This window comes from Ursus maritimus, unplaced genomic scaffold, assembly GCF_017311325.1.
Source record: "Ursus maritimus isolate PB19 unplaced genomic scaffold, ASM1731132v1 scaffold_15, whole genome shotgun sequence".
Classification (NCBI taxonomy): domain Eukaryota; kingdom Metazoa; phylum Chordata; class Mammalia; order Carnivora; family Ursidae; genus Ursus; species Ursus maritimus.
This window is the reverse complement of record NW_024423897.1, coordinates 33,567,681-33,585,482: the sequence shown is the minus strand read 5'-3', so window position 1 is coordinate 33,585,482 and position 17,802 is coordinate 33,567,681. Positions and strand designations below refer to the sequence as shown.

The following is a 17,802-nucleotide window of genomic DNA, read 5'->3' as shown; positions in this document are numbered from 1 at the left end:
CAAAAAATCTTCCAAATGAATGAGACAGGTGAAAGAGAAGGAAAAAAAAACACACGAATATTCCTTAATACTCATGGATTAAGTTATCCTAAAGCAACAAATGTTTCTTCCTTTTCTTTAAAATAAGATTTAATACTTACACAGAAAATCTGAAAACTTTTAAAATGTATACAAAAAAACCCACAGTGACCTAGCCATTATAATATTAACATTAATTTCTACTAGCTCAGTTGCCAAGATGTTGCTGAAAAAAAGAAATATGTGTTCGTTGTTAAAAATACTACTGAAATTACAGTTCCTCTAGCCAATAGAGGCCACTATTCATTCAGCAAGTATGTTTTCCTTTTAACTCTATCTGCTTTTAGCTAAACCAAGGAGGAACCCTACACCATAATTCCTCTTCTGAGCCTACATCTTACCATCAGGTATAAGCTATTTTTCCTGCTCTTAGATTCACAAATGATATCTGCCTCAGATTATTCTGTATTTATGAAGATAACAGAAGAAAATAATACTTTTGTAATAGCATTACTAAATTGTTAGGGGTCTGTTTACTTTTACAGGGCTGTTTTATAAACGAAATTGTAACGTGCCAAAACATTTTACAAAACTGAAATAAAATATTTACTGAATAATTCAAAGAAGCTGAATTTAATTGTCTGAATCTATCTGGAATTGTATTTTCTTCTGCAGGCAATTTTTAGGGCAGCAATTCTCCAAGTGTGGTCCAGGAAGCAAGGGTCTCTAGGATATTTTCAGAGATTCTGTGAAGTTAAAACTATTTTCACAATAATACAAAGACATTATTTGTTTTTTTCACTCTCGGTCTCTCGGAAGTATATACTGAAGTTTACCAGAGGCTCCACTGAACCTGAAATCACAACAGACTGAATGAAGAACCAAATATGACAATCCAGCTACTACTTTCCATCAAGACAAACACTAAAGACATTTGCGAAAATCAAAAATAACGTCATTCTGTTAAGTTTCTTTTTGGAAAATATATTTTTACAAAAATGTTTATATGTGATGGGTTTATTATTTCTAATATGCTAACATATATTTTAATTGCTCACTTATAATTCTTAGTATGATAAACATTGACATATATTCCTCAAATAGCCAAAAAGTTATTCTAGGTTCTTCAGAAACAAATTTTATTTTCTTATCCTGAATTCTCAAAATCATGGCAGGAGAGACTATGAATAAGTAAAAACCATAAATCTAATTTTTAAATTTAAATTCAAGGAGTTAAATCACAGTCCCAATATGACACTTTACCTATAACAAAAATATTGTAATCTATCTTCAATATCACTCTTACTAGAATGTAAATTTGTTTTAAGACATTCATCCATTTACCTCTTCCTTACTATGCTCACCTGTGGGTATTACTATTAACCCCAAGGTGGACAATTGGAAGAAAAAAGAAAAAGAGGGGATCTAGTTACTGTACAAATCCAACACTCTCCCATTTCGAAGTATGCACTGAATTCAAAAGTGGGTAAAGAGGAGAAGGGTTAAAATTTTTATTTTTTAAAAAATAATTTTAATAATTTTAGATGTTTTTACATTAAAATAACTATATACTGCCTAAGTTTCATAAACGTTTAGGATAAAACTGGATACTTAGGATGAAACATGAAAAAATTCTTATGTAACTATGCCCTAACCAAGTTAACTCTTAGTTCACTGTTTTGCCATTAGGGTATCTCATTAAATAACAATAAAAAATTCCTCGAAAACCTCTCATTAGAAGCATTATGGATTATCCTTAACACCCTTCTCTACTGCAGAATTTAGATTTTGACCTATCCTGTACAATGGTCTGAAATGCTTATTGAAACTGCCTATGGACAATTAGTCTTCAAAACAACCAGTTTGTAACTCTTTGTGACATCCACTTAATGGTATTAACTCCAAGCATACAAGTGAGAGAAAAGCAGAGTGGGGAACAAGTAATCCTCTTTCTCCAATAATATATCAAAAAGCAGTAATTTCATTTAGAGGTCTACCAAAGGAAGAAATATGGTGGTTCTTCCCCACTCCCTTATCCATGGGGGATATGCTCCAAGACTCCCAGTGGATACTGAACCCACAGACAGTACTGACTCCATATATAAACTATACTAAAAATCTACTGTTGACTGAAAGCCTTACCAATAACGCAGTCAATTAACACATATTTTGTATATGTTATATATGCTATGTTCTTACAATAAAGGAAGCTAAAGGAAATGTTAAGAAAATCATAAGAGATAATACATTTACAGTTCTATACTCAATTTATTGAAAAAATCCACATAAGTAGACCATGAAGTTCAAAGGTCAAGTATACTATTTTTTTTTACTATACATACATAAGCTACGATAAAGTTTAATTCATAAATTAGGTATAGCAAGAGATTAACAATAATAAAACAGAACAATTATAATAAAATTTATATGAATGGGGTCTCTCTCTCTCTCAAAATAACTTATTGTACTGTACTCACCCTTTTTGTGGTGATGTGAGATGATAAAATGCCTATGTGATCAGATAAGTGAGGTGATGATGTAAGTACTGTGACATAACATGAGGCTACTACAGACGTTCTAACCGTAAGGCAGAAAGAAAACCATGGCTGACCTCAGGAAACCGAAACTCAGGATAAGGGGGGGAAACTACTATATTCTTTACAGTGAATATTGTATTAAAAAATATTGTCCTAGTTGTACCCAATCACAGAAAATAATTACACAAAATATTTATGCTTAACTCTAAATTTAACAGACCTATTTACCTCATAAAATTTTAACAAGCAAAAATGTTTAATGAGAATTTAGCCTTTAAATTTTAACATAAAGATTTCACAAAACAGTCTAAATCTAAAAATGTAAAATACAAAAATCTGCCTTCTCTCTCATAGAGCGTACCTTTCTGACTAATCGAAGTGCTTGTGTCCTCTCTACCTCGTTGCTCTGCTGTATGTCAATGCACCTAAATAATACACAAAATATTTAGTTATTGATAAAAATCTTTATTAAACACTTTTTTGTATAATACCACCAGGTCAGACCCATCTTCATAATGTTAATAGGGTATTTAAAAATTTTAACATGATTTTAACACCAGCAGACATTTACTTAGTTAACTTACATCCAGTTCTCTTGTGATATTTGCTATAATAAAGCATTTCAAAACTATTTCATTTAAAACTCCAGAAAAGATAGTTATATTATACATCAATAGAGAAATAATAAACATAAAAGCAAAGTATCAGAAATCTACTGAAAAAAGAATTCATCTATCTTTGATAAAAATTTGCAATTTTATAAAAATGGTAAAGGAAAAACACTTTCAGCTTATGTTTTAGTTTAAATGTGATTTTTAGGGGCATATGGGTATCTCTGTTGGTTGAGCAACTAACTCTTGATCTCAGCTCAAGTCTTGCTATCTCAGGGTTGTGAATTCGAGCCCCATGTTGGGCTCCACACTGAGTGTGGGGCCTACTTAAAAAAAAAAGTGATTTAACCAGGGTCTACATTTTATATATTATGACTATGTTAAAAGTCTTATATACTAGCCACAATAATTCTATTTTACCAAATATAATGTAATCTCTAAATGCATTTCAAAAATTAATGCTCAGATATCACTTAACTGACATTTTTCTGTAAAATTTATTAAATTACTCAATTTCTTAAGAGTCTTTAGTTTATACAGCCAAACAATTAATTTTTCCTTAAGTTCAGGTAGTTCACTATTCTAATCAATACATATAGATAATTTGCTACTCAAGAAGCATTTCTTCTATCTGAATTCAATTAAATCTAAAACAATTTTATTAAGAAAAAATTAAACAGAATTCAATTTGTGGCCACACCAGAGAGGCTGATCAGACCACCCCTCTAGCCAAAAACAACTGTAAAGGGTAAACAAAATACTTCTTAAAACTTTAAAAGGGCAATGGATAATAATCCCTGGAAAGAGACACAGAAGCTCCACATCCAACCAGGCTTTGGTCCTCGGGGCACCTGTCAATCCCCAGTTTTAGTCCTAGCAGAAAGCAAAAATCTTTCTAGACTGGAGAGACAAGTTGAACTTTAGTGCAGCCAATGTGGCTGTGACTTGAGGGAAAAAAATCCCGGAGAAAAGAAAACATAGGATAGTGAATGCAAATCTTCATGCAATCTCCTCTCCAAGGCACTTGCCAATCTCTATGTTGTGTAAAAACAGAGTAAAAATCCAAGGAACCAAACAAAAAGCTACTGCCAAGAAGCTAAGGAAGTAAGCAGAAATCTGAACAGGTACATAACACTCTAGATAGATGTTACAGCTCAAGGCTGGTCAAAGCAAAGAGGTTCTGCAAAACATCTACAGCTGTCATTTGAGATCCCAAATAGCCACTCCATAGATCAAAGGGAAAGCTAAAACCAAACTTTAGCAAAATCAGTGTGATAAGCCAACATTCTAGAATAAAGCTTAACTCTCTTAAGAGGAAAACAGCATAATCTAGAGCCAAATATTCTGCATATGCGATGTTCACATCCAATCATGTACTAATATGGGGTATGCTTTAAAATAAACAAAGGGCCAAGTAACTAAAAACCAAGAAAAGAAAATGACAATAGAAACAGAACACAGGTGATTCACATATTAGTGTTCTCATAAGGCTATAAATCACTATGATAAATATGATCAAGTAAATAGAAGGAAACATGGAGAAATAAAGCAATGACCTAGAATCTTTAAATAAGAGTAAAACAAATACAATAACTGAAATTAAAAATTGAAGAGACTGATTTACCAGCAGGATGGAGGAAAAAAACAGGTGAGTAGAAAGTAAACACACTGAAGCATAAAGATTAACAAAAACTGAAAATACAGTAAGAACATCAAAGACATGTGGGACAGTGGACAGATTCAACACTACACAGCTGGAGTATGAGAGGATATGAGAGAAGAATGAATGAACAGAAGAAAACCTTTAAAGCAGCCAGAAGAGTAAAAAATACATCACTTCAAAGAAGCAATAAGAAGAGACTACGTACTGTTCACGAGGTTAAAAAAAAAAAAGTCCAGAAGACAATAACTTATTTAAAGCATTAAAAAACAGGAACTAGTCATAAAAACAGCCTTCAGATATGAAGGCAAAATAGAGGCATTTACAGACCAAAAAAAAAAAAAAAAAAAAAAGATGAAAGAATTCATCTTGAGTAGACCACTAAAACAGTAAAGGAAATTTATCAAACAGAAAGTGATGCAAGATGAACGAAAATGTACAAATGCAAGAAGGAAGGATATTGGAATGGGTAAATAATGTAGGTAAATAGCTATAGTTTCAGTTTGGGGCACCTGGATAGCTCAGTAGATAAAGCGTCTAACTCTTGGTTTCGGCTCAGGTCCTGATCTCATGGGTTGTGAGATGGAGCCCTGTGTTGGGCTCCACACTTACCAGGGAGCCTACTTAAGATTCTCTCTTTCTGCCCCTCCCCCCATGCTCTCTCGCTCAAATAAATAAATAAGTTTTTAAAAATATGTATCAATAGCTCCAGTTTAAAACAGTAACAAAACTATCCTGTAGGGTTACAAATATATGCAGAAATAAAAACTATAGCAATAATACAAAAAGCAGAGGGGAGATGATATAAACTATAAAAGGTTTCCTACATTGTTCTGGTTGTAATAAAACACTAAACCTTAATATCAAGGACACAAGTTGTAATCTCTAGGGCAACTGCTGAAAGAAGACAAGACTTTACAACCAACATATTAATAGAAGAGGAAAAGAAATTCTTGATATTCCAAAAGAAACAAAAGGAGAAACATAAGAACAAAGAACAGATGTGACAAATCTCAGGAAAGCAAACAAACTCATATGAGAAAATTAACAAAATGAACAAACTCATAAACATGCATATAATTATACTACATAAAGCCCACAGACCATGCATATAAAAATCCACTAGACACAGTCTAAATATTCCAATTAGAAGACAAAGACAGTCAAACTAGATTTAAAAATGAACAAAAAACCTATATGATGTTTATAGGCCAGAAACTTAAATGTAAGGACAAAACAACAGAAAGTAACAGGATGGTAAATGATATATCCTGCAAGCCCTAAATCAAAGTTGAGTATAGCCATATTAATATAAGGTAACATGAATACTCAGAAGTACTACTAGGAATAAAAAGTGACATTTCATAACTATAAAAAGATTAGCCCAATGTGAAGGTTTAACAATTCTAAATATGAATGTAGTAACAAAGCTTCAAAATATATAAAGTAATGACTAACAAAAGAAGAAGGAGAAAATCTGAATAGTATTGTATCTGCTGAAGAAATGGAATCCATAATCTTAACACTTCCTTAAAAAGGGGTGCCTGGGTGGCTCAATAGGTTAAGCATCTGTCTTAGACTCATGTCATTATCCCAAGGTCATGAGGTGGAGTCCCCCATCAGGCTCCTTGCTCAATGGGGAGCCTGCTTCTCCCTGTCTGCTGTTCCCCCCGCTTGTGTGTGCACTCTCTCTCTCTGAAAAATAAATAAAATCTTAAAAAACAAAACAAAACAAAACTTCCTAAAAAAAGAAAACCCTATGCCCAGACAAATTCACTGGTGAATTCTACTAATCACGTAGGAAAAAAAAAACCAATACTCATCTTACATAAATTCTTCCAGAAAATATAAAAACAGGGCGACATTTCCCTAGTTGTTTTACAAAGCAAAAAAAAAAAAAAAAAAAAAGTCCTGATACCACACCTAGAAGAATGGAAAAATATAGGCCAATACCTCTCATGAACTTAGCTACAAATCTTCCACAAAATATTAAACCAAATTCAGTTAATATTTAAAAAGGACAAAACACACAGTGAACATGTGGTGCTTACTTCAGGGATGCAAACAAGGAACATAAAGAAATCCACAAAAAGCCTACAGCAAGTATCATAAATAATGGCAAAACACTGAATACTTTTAACCCGAGTTCAGGAGCAAAACAAAGCTGTCCACTATCACTATTTCTAGTAAGTGCAATATTCTAACTAGTGCAATAAGGCAGGAAAAAGAAAGATACAAGGATCGGAAAGGAAGAAATAAAACAGTCATCATTTGCAATTAATGCTAGGTACACAGAAAACTCTAAAATAATTTTTAAAACAATTAGAATTGGAAAGTGAATCTAGCAAGATCACTAGATAAGAGTTTAGTATCCAAACCCAGAGCCAAAAACAAAACCCCACAATTATTTTTCTACGTATTTAACAGCAAAAAATATGAAAAAGAAAAAATTTAACTTACAGTAATACTCTCATAAAAATACCTTAGAATGAACATAGCAAGTATGTGCAAGACCTCTAAACAGAAAACTACAAAATACTGTTGAAATTAAAGTTCCAAAAAAATAAAGGTTTAGAACCGTCAATGTTATTAAGATATCAATTCACCCCAAATTAATCTAGAACTTCAATGTAATTACTACTAAAATCCCAGAATGTTTTAAGGAAATGGACAAGTTGACTCTAAAATTCGTATGAAAATGCAGAACATAAAATAGCCAACAGTCTTAAGGAACAAAAATTGGAAGACTTATACTGACAGATATTAACATTTACTATCAGGCTGCAGTCATTAAAACAGTGAGAAACAAGGGCAAGAACAGACAAATAAACTAAAAAGAATAAGGAACACAAAAACAGATCCATACTTACCAGTTACCTGGTTTACAACAGAAGTGTCACTAATCTAGACACCAGAGGATAATCTTTTCAATAAATCCTAAAATGTACTGCGTATCCATAAAAATAAAAATGAATCGACCTGACACCTAATTAAACACACAGAGGAAGAAAACACAGAATAATATCTTCCAAAGAGTCCAAGATCATTAACTATAAAATTGGGTTTTATTAATTGTGGAGAGAGGAAAGATAAAACAGACTGACTTGGAGAAGATACTATCAAGACGTATACCTGAAAGGAATCATATCCGGAACATCAAGAACTTCTATATAATGAGACAGACAGATAATCCAATTTACAAATGAGTAAAAGACAAGGAGGATGTTCAAATAACCGACAAACAAATGAAAGGTGCTTAGCATCAGTACTTATTAGGGAAATGCACATTAAAACCACAATGAGAGGCGCCTGGGTGGCACAGCGGTTAAGCGTCTGCCTTCAGCTCAGGGCGTGATCCTGGCGTTCTGGGATGGAGCCCCACATCAGGCTCCTCCGCTACGAGCCTGCTTCTTCCTCCCCCACTCCCCCTGCTTGTGTTCCCTCTCTCGCTGGCTGTCTCTCTGTCAAATAAATAAATAAAATCTTTAAAAAAAAAATTAAAACCACAATGAAACTCACAATGAACACTACAGCAGAAAGTCTACAATTAAAAACTAAAAGTAAGTGCTGATAGGAATGTAAAGAGACTGAAACTCTCAAACATTGTTGGTAGGAATATGAATTGGTACAATCACTATGGAAAACTGGCGGTACGTAGTAAAGCTAAATAGACATAAACCTATGACTTAGCAGTTCCACTCCTACATATATACCTAAGAAAAATGTGTGCATATGTCTACCTACAAGAATGTTCAGGGCAGCTTTATCCAAAATAGCCAAAACTGAAAACAACCTAGAAAATCACCAACAGAATGTAATAAATTATAGTATATTCGTAACATGAAATTTTACATAGCCTTTAAAAACAAAAGCAACATGGATACATCTGACAAATAACACCGAAGAAAGAAAAGAATAACTATGTATTTTTCCAAATATGATGCTCAAGAACAGGAAAAACTGGTTTACAATGAGAAAAGGCAGAATAATGTTTACTACTGGTTGGAGACGCAAGGGAAATTGGGATGCAGAAAATACTCTATCTTACTCAGGATAATGGGGTAGTTGGCTGTATATATCTCTAAAAATTATCAGGCTTTACACTAAAAATTTGTACACTTCACGATACATGTGTTAAAACTTAATATATAATTTTAAAAACATAAACAGCTCTAGGAAAATTACCTCGCTATTAAATAGTCCACTTTCAATTTTAGCACCTTCTGCAGAATACTGGAGTCTTGGATGAGATATCGAAGAGCTCGCAGCCCTGCTGCCCGCACTTCTTTTGCTTCATTCAATAAAGCTAACCGCAAACTGCATAAAAACAAAAAAAGTTTTGCTGCATGAGTTTCAAATACACAGAAAATTATGGTACCAAATTCTTCCTCAGGTGCAATAAGCAGAACTATTAGTGATTTTATATATACATAAATCATTCACTATAAGCCATGGAATTTCACTAATATTGTTATTTTTTAATCTGTGCTGCTTAAGCACATTCTTACTAATCAAGAAAATGTTATTTTGTTCTACCTTCTCTAGTTTATTTTATATAAACAATGGGAAATTAAATATGCCTTTTTCAAGGTGTATCACATATGCCTCTACAATCTATTCCCTTCTGCCTACCTGCTTCCACTCCACTCAAAGAGTCATTGTTTTAAATCAATTAATACTTTGACAGTAGGCACAGACTATATAAATTTTAATTCCCAAGCACACCAAAAAGATGGCGATGAAATTATAACATTATGTCTCTGTTGGTGGACTTGAGAAAATAAAGTTTGCCAGAAGCACACTTTGTCTGAAGTGAGGTCTAGAGAGAATTGCAGATTCTTCTTGTTTTTAGGAAAATTTAAGAACTTTTGTTCTGTGAATTTCATGTTTAATTTAGAAGTCTGAATTATAGAAATCCAGGTATTTCCCATCATTAGCTTGGACTCTTTATATTTGATAATTACAAAGCATCAGTAAGAACAACAGAATAACCAAAAACATTAGAGATCTTGAATTTTTCTAATCAAACAACTGTTCTACAAAATCAAATATAATGTGTTATACTGTCCTTTTAGTTTAAAATTACTAGAATTGAGGGGTGCCTGGGTGGCTCAGTCGTTAAGCGTCTGCCTTCGGCTCAGGGCGTGATCCTGGAGTTCTGGGATCGAGCCCCACATCAGGCTCCTCCACTGGGAGCCTGCTTCTTCCTCTCCCACTCCCCCTGCCTGTGTTCCCTCTCTCACTGGCTGTCTCTCTCTCTAATAAATAAATAAAATCTTTATTTAAAAAAAAATTACTAGGGGCGCCTGGGTGGCACAGCGGTTAAGCGTCTGCCTTCGGCTCAGGGCGTGATCCCAGCCTTGTGGGATCAAGCCCCACATCAGGCTCCTCCGCTATGAGCCTGCTTCTTCCTCTCCCACTCCCCCTGCTTGTGTTCCCTCTCTCGCTGGCTGTCTCTATCTCTGTCAAATAAATAAATAAAATCTTTAAAAAAAAAAATAAAAAAAAATAAAAATAAAAAATAAAAAAAAATTACTAGAATTGAAATTACTAAAACCCAGAGGGGTGAGGGAGGGAACTGAACTATACTTACCAAATTATGATATCCTCATAGTTAAAACCCAATTTTTCTTCACTATGGCCAATATCACAAAGAAGCTGTCAGAAAAATAAAAGTATGTGAATATGTGTTATGTATTTTTGTCTATTTATATTTACATTATTTTTTAGACTGAAAAATAAGGTATTTTTCTTTAATAAAATTCCAGAAAATATACCAACTGTTCAAATATGCATATTTATTTCTATCCCTTACTGTTTTATTTGACCTGCCAGTTTTAGATTTAACCCTCCTTTTTGCTTTCATTTGAAATCAACCAATTACTTTTTATTATTCCATTTTTCCCCCTCAATAAGTTTACTATTTTAAAACTATTTTTTAATGGTTACCATTGAGATTACAACATGCGTTGTTAATCACAGTCTAAGAGAAACTATTACCATGTCCTCAACAATGCTAGACTCTTCACACTTGAACTTCATTTACTTGCCTCACCTTTCACTTTACTGATGTTTTTTCTATTTTTCAAGCCCCACAGCAAATTACTGTTATTTTTATTTTCAGTTAATATTTAGTCAGTATCAATTTATATTTACCCACAAATTCACCTTTTCCATTATTCTTCATGTCAGTGGATTCTTAATGGGATATTCTTCCTTCTGTCTAAAGAATCCTCAGTTTGTTGATTTGTTTTATTGGTGTTTTCATTTATTTAATTTGTAGCCAAGGTTGCTGGTAACAGATTCTTTTGACTTTTGTTTGCCTGGAAATTTGTTTTTTCACTTCTGTTTTTGAAGGATATCTTGCTGGATTTACAAATTTTTAGGTTAGCTGCTATTTTCCTAAAAGCTTCAAGATGGTTTCCACTGTCTCTATTGAAAGTCTGATATCACTCTCACTCCTGGCTCCTTTGAAGGTCAGATCCTTTTTCTCAGAGTCCTTTCAAGATTTTTTTTCTTTATCTTTGGTTTTCAGCAATTTTACGGTTCAGGTGTGGTTTTCTTTGTATCTATCCTGCTTAGGAAAAATAGAAATTTCCAAATCTCTGGGTTGATATATATTTTATTAGTTTTAGAAAATTCTATACATTATCTCTTCAAAATTACTTCTGCCCAATCTTCTCTCTTCTCTTTTTCTGGTAATTCAAATACCAGATCCATTTGTGTATACTGCAGATCTCTAAAACCTCTTTTCTATTTTCTCCATTCTCTTTTATCTCAGTGCTTTGGCTGGACATTTTCTATTTATCTGTCTTCCAGTACAGCTAATCTATCTAGCGAGTTTTTCGTTTTAGACATTGTTTTTCCCTTCTTGAATTTTCATTTAACTTTACACACATTTCCTATAATAAAAAATCTTCTTTTTCACCTATGCTCTCCATAGTTCCTCTATTTTCTTGACATATAAATCATATTTTAAATATTTAAAGTGCTTATTATCTAAATGAATGTGAATGATGTAGACCATCTCTGGATCTGTTTCTACTATGTTTTTCCTTTTGTTGTAGTCATGTAGTCCTGCCTTTTGGTGGATCCTGTAATCTCTGTATATAAAAACTTGCAGAGATTCCTGATAGTATCTTTCTCTACAGAGGGCTTATCCTTCTCTTTGTTAGGTCACTGGACAATATTAAGTACAGATAAACTGCTGCTCTTGTAAGACTCAGTCTACCTCCACTTTTTCCTTTTCCTCCTTGCTCCCCATGTTTCAACTGAAACCTTTTTTTGTTGTTGAGGGGATTAGTCCCAAGAGGATGATATATCTAATTTTTGTCATACAAAAACACTACAAGTTCTACCTTTATTTTCAAATATTTTTTGTTTAGATTTTTAAGTTAACTATCTCAGATACTCTCAGTATTCAACAAATGTATGGAGACACGAATCTCCTTATACTAGATTTCCCCTAGGTCTCCACCAAAAGGTCTGGGCTGTTTTTTCTGTGTTTTAGTTACAGTACTCCTGGGCCTAAAGTCTGAGTCTCTAGTTTTCTGCCCACCTCTACACTAGCCAGTATCCCTCGGCAAAAGTTTTTGGAGAAGTTAAGTTCACCTCCACAAGATTCTCCCTTCTCTGAAGCTTTGGCTCCTACATTTCTTGTCCACTGAGCAGTTTTCTGCTACCTTCAAACAGGCTTTCCTTGTTTTCATTAAGAACACTGATCTAATACTAGCTACTTCCCTTCTGCCTGGATGACTATAGACCATTTTAGTCTGAGTTTTGAAAAATAACTTTTACCTAAAAGTTATATAAAAGTTTCTCAAGTTATTTAATGGGCCTAACTGAAATGGATGAAAGAGAAGATTGATCCTTTAATTAACACTGAAGAATCAGAAGAGATTCCAAGCACTATTATTCTTCAGTATGAAGTTATGAACATGTTAACCAGACAGAATAAACCAACCAAAGTGGCTAGCACATCTGTCCGTGAAAAGAATGGACCCAAGGATATATTTCAAAGGGTACAATACTGCAGAAAAAAAAAGCTAATCCTATTCTAGTGGTAGGCTCCTTATAAAATTTCCTATCCAGTTTCTTCTTTAGAAGCAAAAGAAAAAAGAAATGTTCCAAATGGAACAGGTAAGGGGATCAGAATAGAGTAGCTCTCAATACTGCAAAATTTCATAGCAGAAAAGGAGACTATACAAATGATCGCTTTGTGTGGTAAGAAAATGCTGTGTAAATAAGCAAATAGGCAAAACAAGCTAAAAAGCTTTTGTTCACAGGTCTTTATCCAAAATTGTTATACTGGTATTCCTCTAAAATCCTCAAAATTCTGAAATATGACAAAGAAGCTTTAGACCAAACTTTCAAATGGTATGAAATTTTTTTGTTATTTCTCTTATAGTTTGTTGCACAACGTTGTAAGTACTTAAAAATGGAGGATGAGGTTTTTTTATACATACATATAGATTTAAAATAAAATGTAAGATTTCCTAAGCTTTGAGACAAAAGAGGAAAGTTCATATATCTCTAAAAAACCAACTGCATACCTAAAATTAAAAGTTTAATAACATATTACTCAAAAATATTTGCAAAATTATGATAAGCAAAGGTTTGGGCCGTATATTAGTTTGCTGGGGCTGCCGTAACACGAACCACGACCAGGCAGCTCAAACACAGAAATTTATTTTCTCATGATTCTAGAAGCTAGAAGATCAATGTAGCTTGACAGAGGTTCTTTGTTCTGAGGTCCTCTCTCCTGGGTTTTCTCAAGTCTTTGTATGGTTGTTCCTCTGTGTATATCTGTGTACTAATCTCCTTTTCTTATCAGGATACCAGTCACATTGGATTATGGATCACCCAAATGACCTAATTTTACCTTAACTACCACTTTAAGGGCCGCATCTCCAAATACATACACATTCTGAGGTACTGCGGGTGAAGGCTTCAACAAATGAATTGGGGGGACACAATTCAGCCCTTAACATTACACCCTCATATAGCAAAAGCAGGGCCTACAACAACAAGTAGGCACTTATAATGTGAAAGGCCTAAACAAATTAGGGAAATGTTACTGAGAAGAGGCCAAGAAAATGTACAAAGAATTTAATGAAGCAGCAAAATTGATAAATAAACATGACATATTTCCTGTTTCCTAAAATCTGAACCAAATACACTGAAAAATACCATTTGAAATAAAGTTCACCAACGTGGCAAGAAACTGCTTTTTAACATGATTATACCAAATAAGACAATATACTATCAGTGGGGTTGATTATAAACTGAAAATATTTTGTAAAATATGAAAAATGCTCTAGGGTTGGGAACTACTTTTGGTGATTTATATTAACAAAATAATCTAAAATGAAGAGTACACTGTACATTATTTATAATGGTAAGGAACTGGAAACAAAATGTTCAAAAAGGACCAAACTTATGTAGCCATCAATATTACATAATATTTAAACATGAGGAAAAACTAACATAATGTACTGGTAAGACAAGGAAAAAATTCTAAATGATATATATATATATATTTTTTTTTTTTAAGATACATTTTTTAAAAGTCTATATATCAAAATTTTAATACCAAAAATGAAAATGTAATCATGGGTGATTTATTTCCCTCTCTGTGCTTTTCTGTATTTTGGAAATGTTTATAATGAGTATGTATTACATAACCTGGGGATGGTTATCCATATATAAAATTCATGAATAGGAACAGAAGTAACATTCATTCACTTTTAATCTTGTTAATTCTAGAAAATATTTATGTAAATGAAGACAAATGAGTATTAGGGATAGTAGATAATATGACTTCCCAATGCCAAAAGCTAGTAAGTGGTAAAGCCAGAAATCAGACCAAACTAGTCTGAGTCCAGAGCCCACTGTAAATATTACTACAATTCTGTATTAAAATTATTTATACAGGGGCAAAGGGAGAGGAGAGACTGGATATTAAAAGTAAGTAACTGAACATTACTATCTTTATTTCATTTCTCCAGCCTCAAAAATGGTATGATTCTAAGTCTGGAGAACTGCACTCTGGTTATATATGAGTAAGTGAAATTAACTATTATTTTTTCCAAAACAGTTAACTAGAAACACACATAACAAAAACTGCCCATTTCAAAGGATCAAACCACACATAAAAATTATTAACTATTGACACTATTAAACATAATTTAGTGTTTATTTGAGATTTCCAGGTATTAAGATTACTAGCATTGTCATTGTATGGTACATTTAAATAAATTAAAAAAAAAAGAACTGTTTATTATGTATCGTAATCACTTAGACCTTGGACATATTTCAACTCAAATTTAATAGAAAAATGAAGCTTAGAATTTGTTTACATCAACATATAAAATATTGTGTTTTGGGATGTCTTGGTGGCTCAGTTGGTTAACTGACCAACTCTTAATTTCAACTCAGGCCATGATCTCAGGGTAGTGGGATGGAGCCCCACATCAGGCTCCATGCTCAGCGTAGAGTCTGCTTGAGATTCTCTCTCTCCTTCTCCCTCTGTCCCTCCCCCATCTCGCACGTGTGCGCACACTTGCGCTAAATAATAAATGAATAAATAAATAAAATCTTTAAAAAATATACTGTGTTTTTAAAATGGGAAAAATGTTATTTCTTGAAACAGTGGTTTACATATCAACTCAAATTCTTAAAAAGGCAGTTTTTCCATTTCTTTGCTACAGCAGCAATGGATGTTAATAAAATGAAATCCTAAAAATAAACAAAGTCTTGTCCTGTCAAGGGTTGGTTTCTTCCCTAAGTGTGTACTTGGTTCTCATTTTTTGTACTATCTTTTTCACAACTGCCAGATGCTTGCAGAAAACTGTAGATTCAGTTTCCAAATTACCCACCCTCCTAAACACAAAATATATGACTGTCCACCATTTAACATTTGTTAGAGTTAGCAGTTTTGATGAAAAGCTAAAAAAAACCCTCAAAGTTATTATTATGATCTCCAAAAATCACATTTGGAAAAGTATTTTGAAAGGAGTATCATTTTCCTCCTTTGTCTCAAAGCTTAGGAAATCTTATATTTTACTTTAAATCCATACGTATGTATAAAAAATCTTCATCCTCCATTTTGCAAAAAGAAAAAACAATGCAAGATAAATGTTTCAACTGCAAGACACATTTCCCTCTTTTTTTTCCAACAGCAAGAAACATTTCTGAAAAAAATGCCCACTCAGTTGGTAACTGGAAGATCAAAGTAACAACTAAAAAGATCAATTTATGACAAAACATAGCATATTTGTCACAATCCGTGTCTATTTTCCAGGGACAGTAACAGATGTTAGGGCTGTGCTTTCAGTGGTGGTTAACTAATGCTTTTAAGTTGTTTTAAGTTATGAAAACGTAACACTGCCTGCCCTATCACATAGATGTGTTATATTTAGAATAAAATCATAAATTTAGAAATCATTAAAGACCTTTCAAAATGTAAGAATTAACATCCTAACAGTCACTTAATATGCAAAATTATTAGATATCACATTTTTCATTGGGTTTCTGTTGCTCCCATCCCATGTGTTTTTATGACTATCAGTCACAATGGCTCGCTGAATGTGACCAAAATGACAGTTCATGTAGAAGATAGTAAGAGAGGGCTACCCTCTCCTTTTTGATTAAAAGCTATAAGGACGATGTATCTTTTAAGAAATGTATCCATTTCTTAGCCAAATGGAAAGTGTTTCAGAATGAAGCTAACTTAGGGAAAAAAAAAAGAAAGAAAGCTAAGAAATGGAGAGACAGAATACAATTAACATTTTTTCCACCCTTGGGATGTTTTACCTGAAATTAGGACCCAACATTTGGTTTTCCTTATCATAGAGCAAATAATGTCTTTTTACTTTAGTTCAGTTGAATTAAGTTTGTTGAATTTGTTTCTTATAAGACTTTCTTATAAAAACTAAAATGTTTAAAAGGGATGATCAACAATATTATATTCTTACAAAGGTAAAACAGAAGTCTAAACTACTTCTAGGTAATAAAAAAGTCTGAGATGCTTATAAAATTATTAATTTTTTAAAAATATAATGATCAATTAAAACAGGACAATTAAATGATATTCCCCTTTTACTCATATTGCTCTGAAGGTTAAATGAGTAGTTCTCACAAATAAGCAATAGATAGAATAACCCAAACTTAAAAAAAAAAAATCTTATCACAGGTAAGATTTCCACAACATGATCTTTTCAGAGTACATTTTAGAAGAAGGTTTTAAAAAAGTACAAATACTTTTTGCTAAGAAATCACACTTCTAAATCCTTTTCTGCATAAGAAAGTACACGAGTGTTACTATACATTATTTAAAATAGCAAAAAGAAGTAGGAAAAACATTTTTTAATGATGAAATGACCAAATTACAGTATATGTACATATGCATATGTACGACTATGTATATATTTGTAAACATACACAAATATATGTGTGGATACATCTACACACATGTATCTATCCACACACATACATGTAGCTATAAAAAAGTAGATCTACATTTATAGAAAAGTTAAGGATTCTATGATATATTGGAAAGTGGAAAAGTGCAAACTAAGTCAATATGTCATGATGTCATTAAAAAAACAAACAAACCTTGTGTCTGTGTAATAAATGGTAAATAAACTCAGTACTCTATTAAGCATGTCTTTTTGTTTAGCTCATTTAATTCTCACAACTGAATGAAATAAACACACACACACACACACACACACACACACACACACACACAATCATACCAGAGAAGGATAAATACTTTCCAATGGTACTTCTGTCACAGTGGGGAGGAGGATGGGAAGGGTATGTGAGAGAGGACTTTCACATCGTACCATAAATAGTTCTGTGCCATTTTAATTTTTTATATTTAGCTTATACTATTTTTGAAGTTTTTTCAATACAGAACAAAATAAAGATTCTTTTGGAGCTTTCAAAATGAATACAGGAGATTAAATACAGG

At 32.8% G+C, this 17,802-nt stretch overlaps 1 protein-coding gene across 2 annotated transcripts in view; it reads right to left on the bottom strand.

The window, feature by feature from the left end:
• RICTOR (RPTOR independent companion of MTOR complex 2) overlaps window positions 1-17,802 on the bottom strand; it is a 111,811-nt gene that overhangs the window by 50,691 nt on the left and 43,318 nt on the right. For both annotated transcript variants that reach the window (XM_040630489.1, XM_040630490.1), the window contains exons 4-6: window positions 10,420-10,484; window positions 9,012-9,143; window positions 2,917-2,980 (exon numbers count right to left, since the gene is read on the bottom strand). In XM_040630489.1, the coding sequence (XP_040486423.1) occupies window positions 2,917-2,980; window positions 9,012-9,143; window positions 10,420-10,484 (261 nt within the window). The remainder of the gene's footprint in view (window positions 1-2,916; window positions 2,981-9,011; window positions 9,144-10,419; window positions 10,485-17,802) is intronic.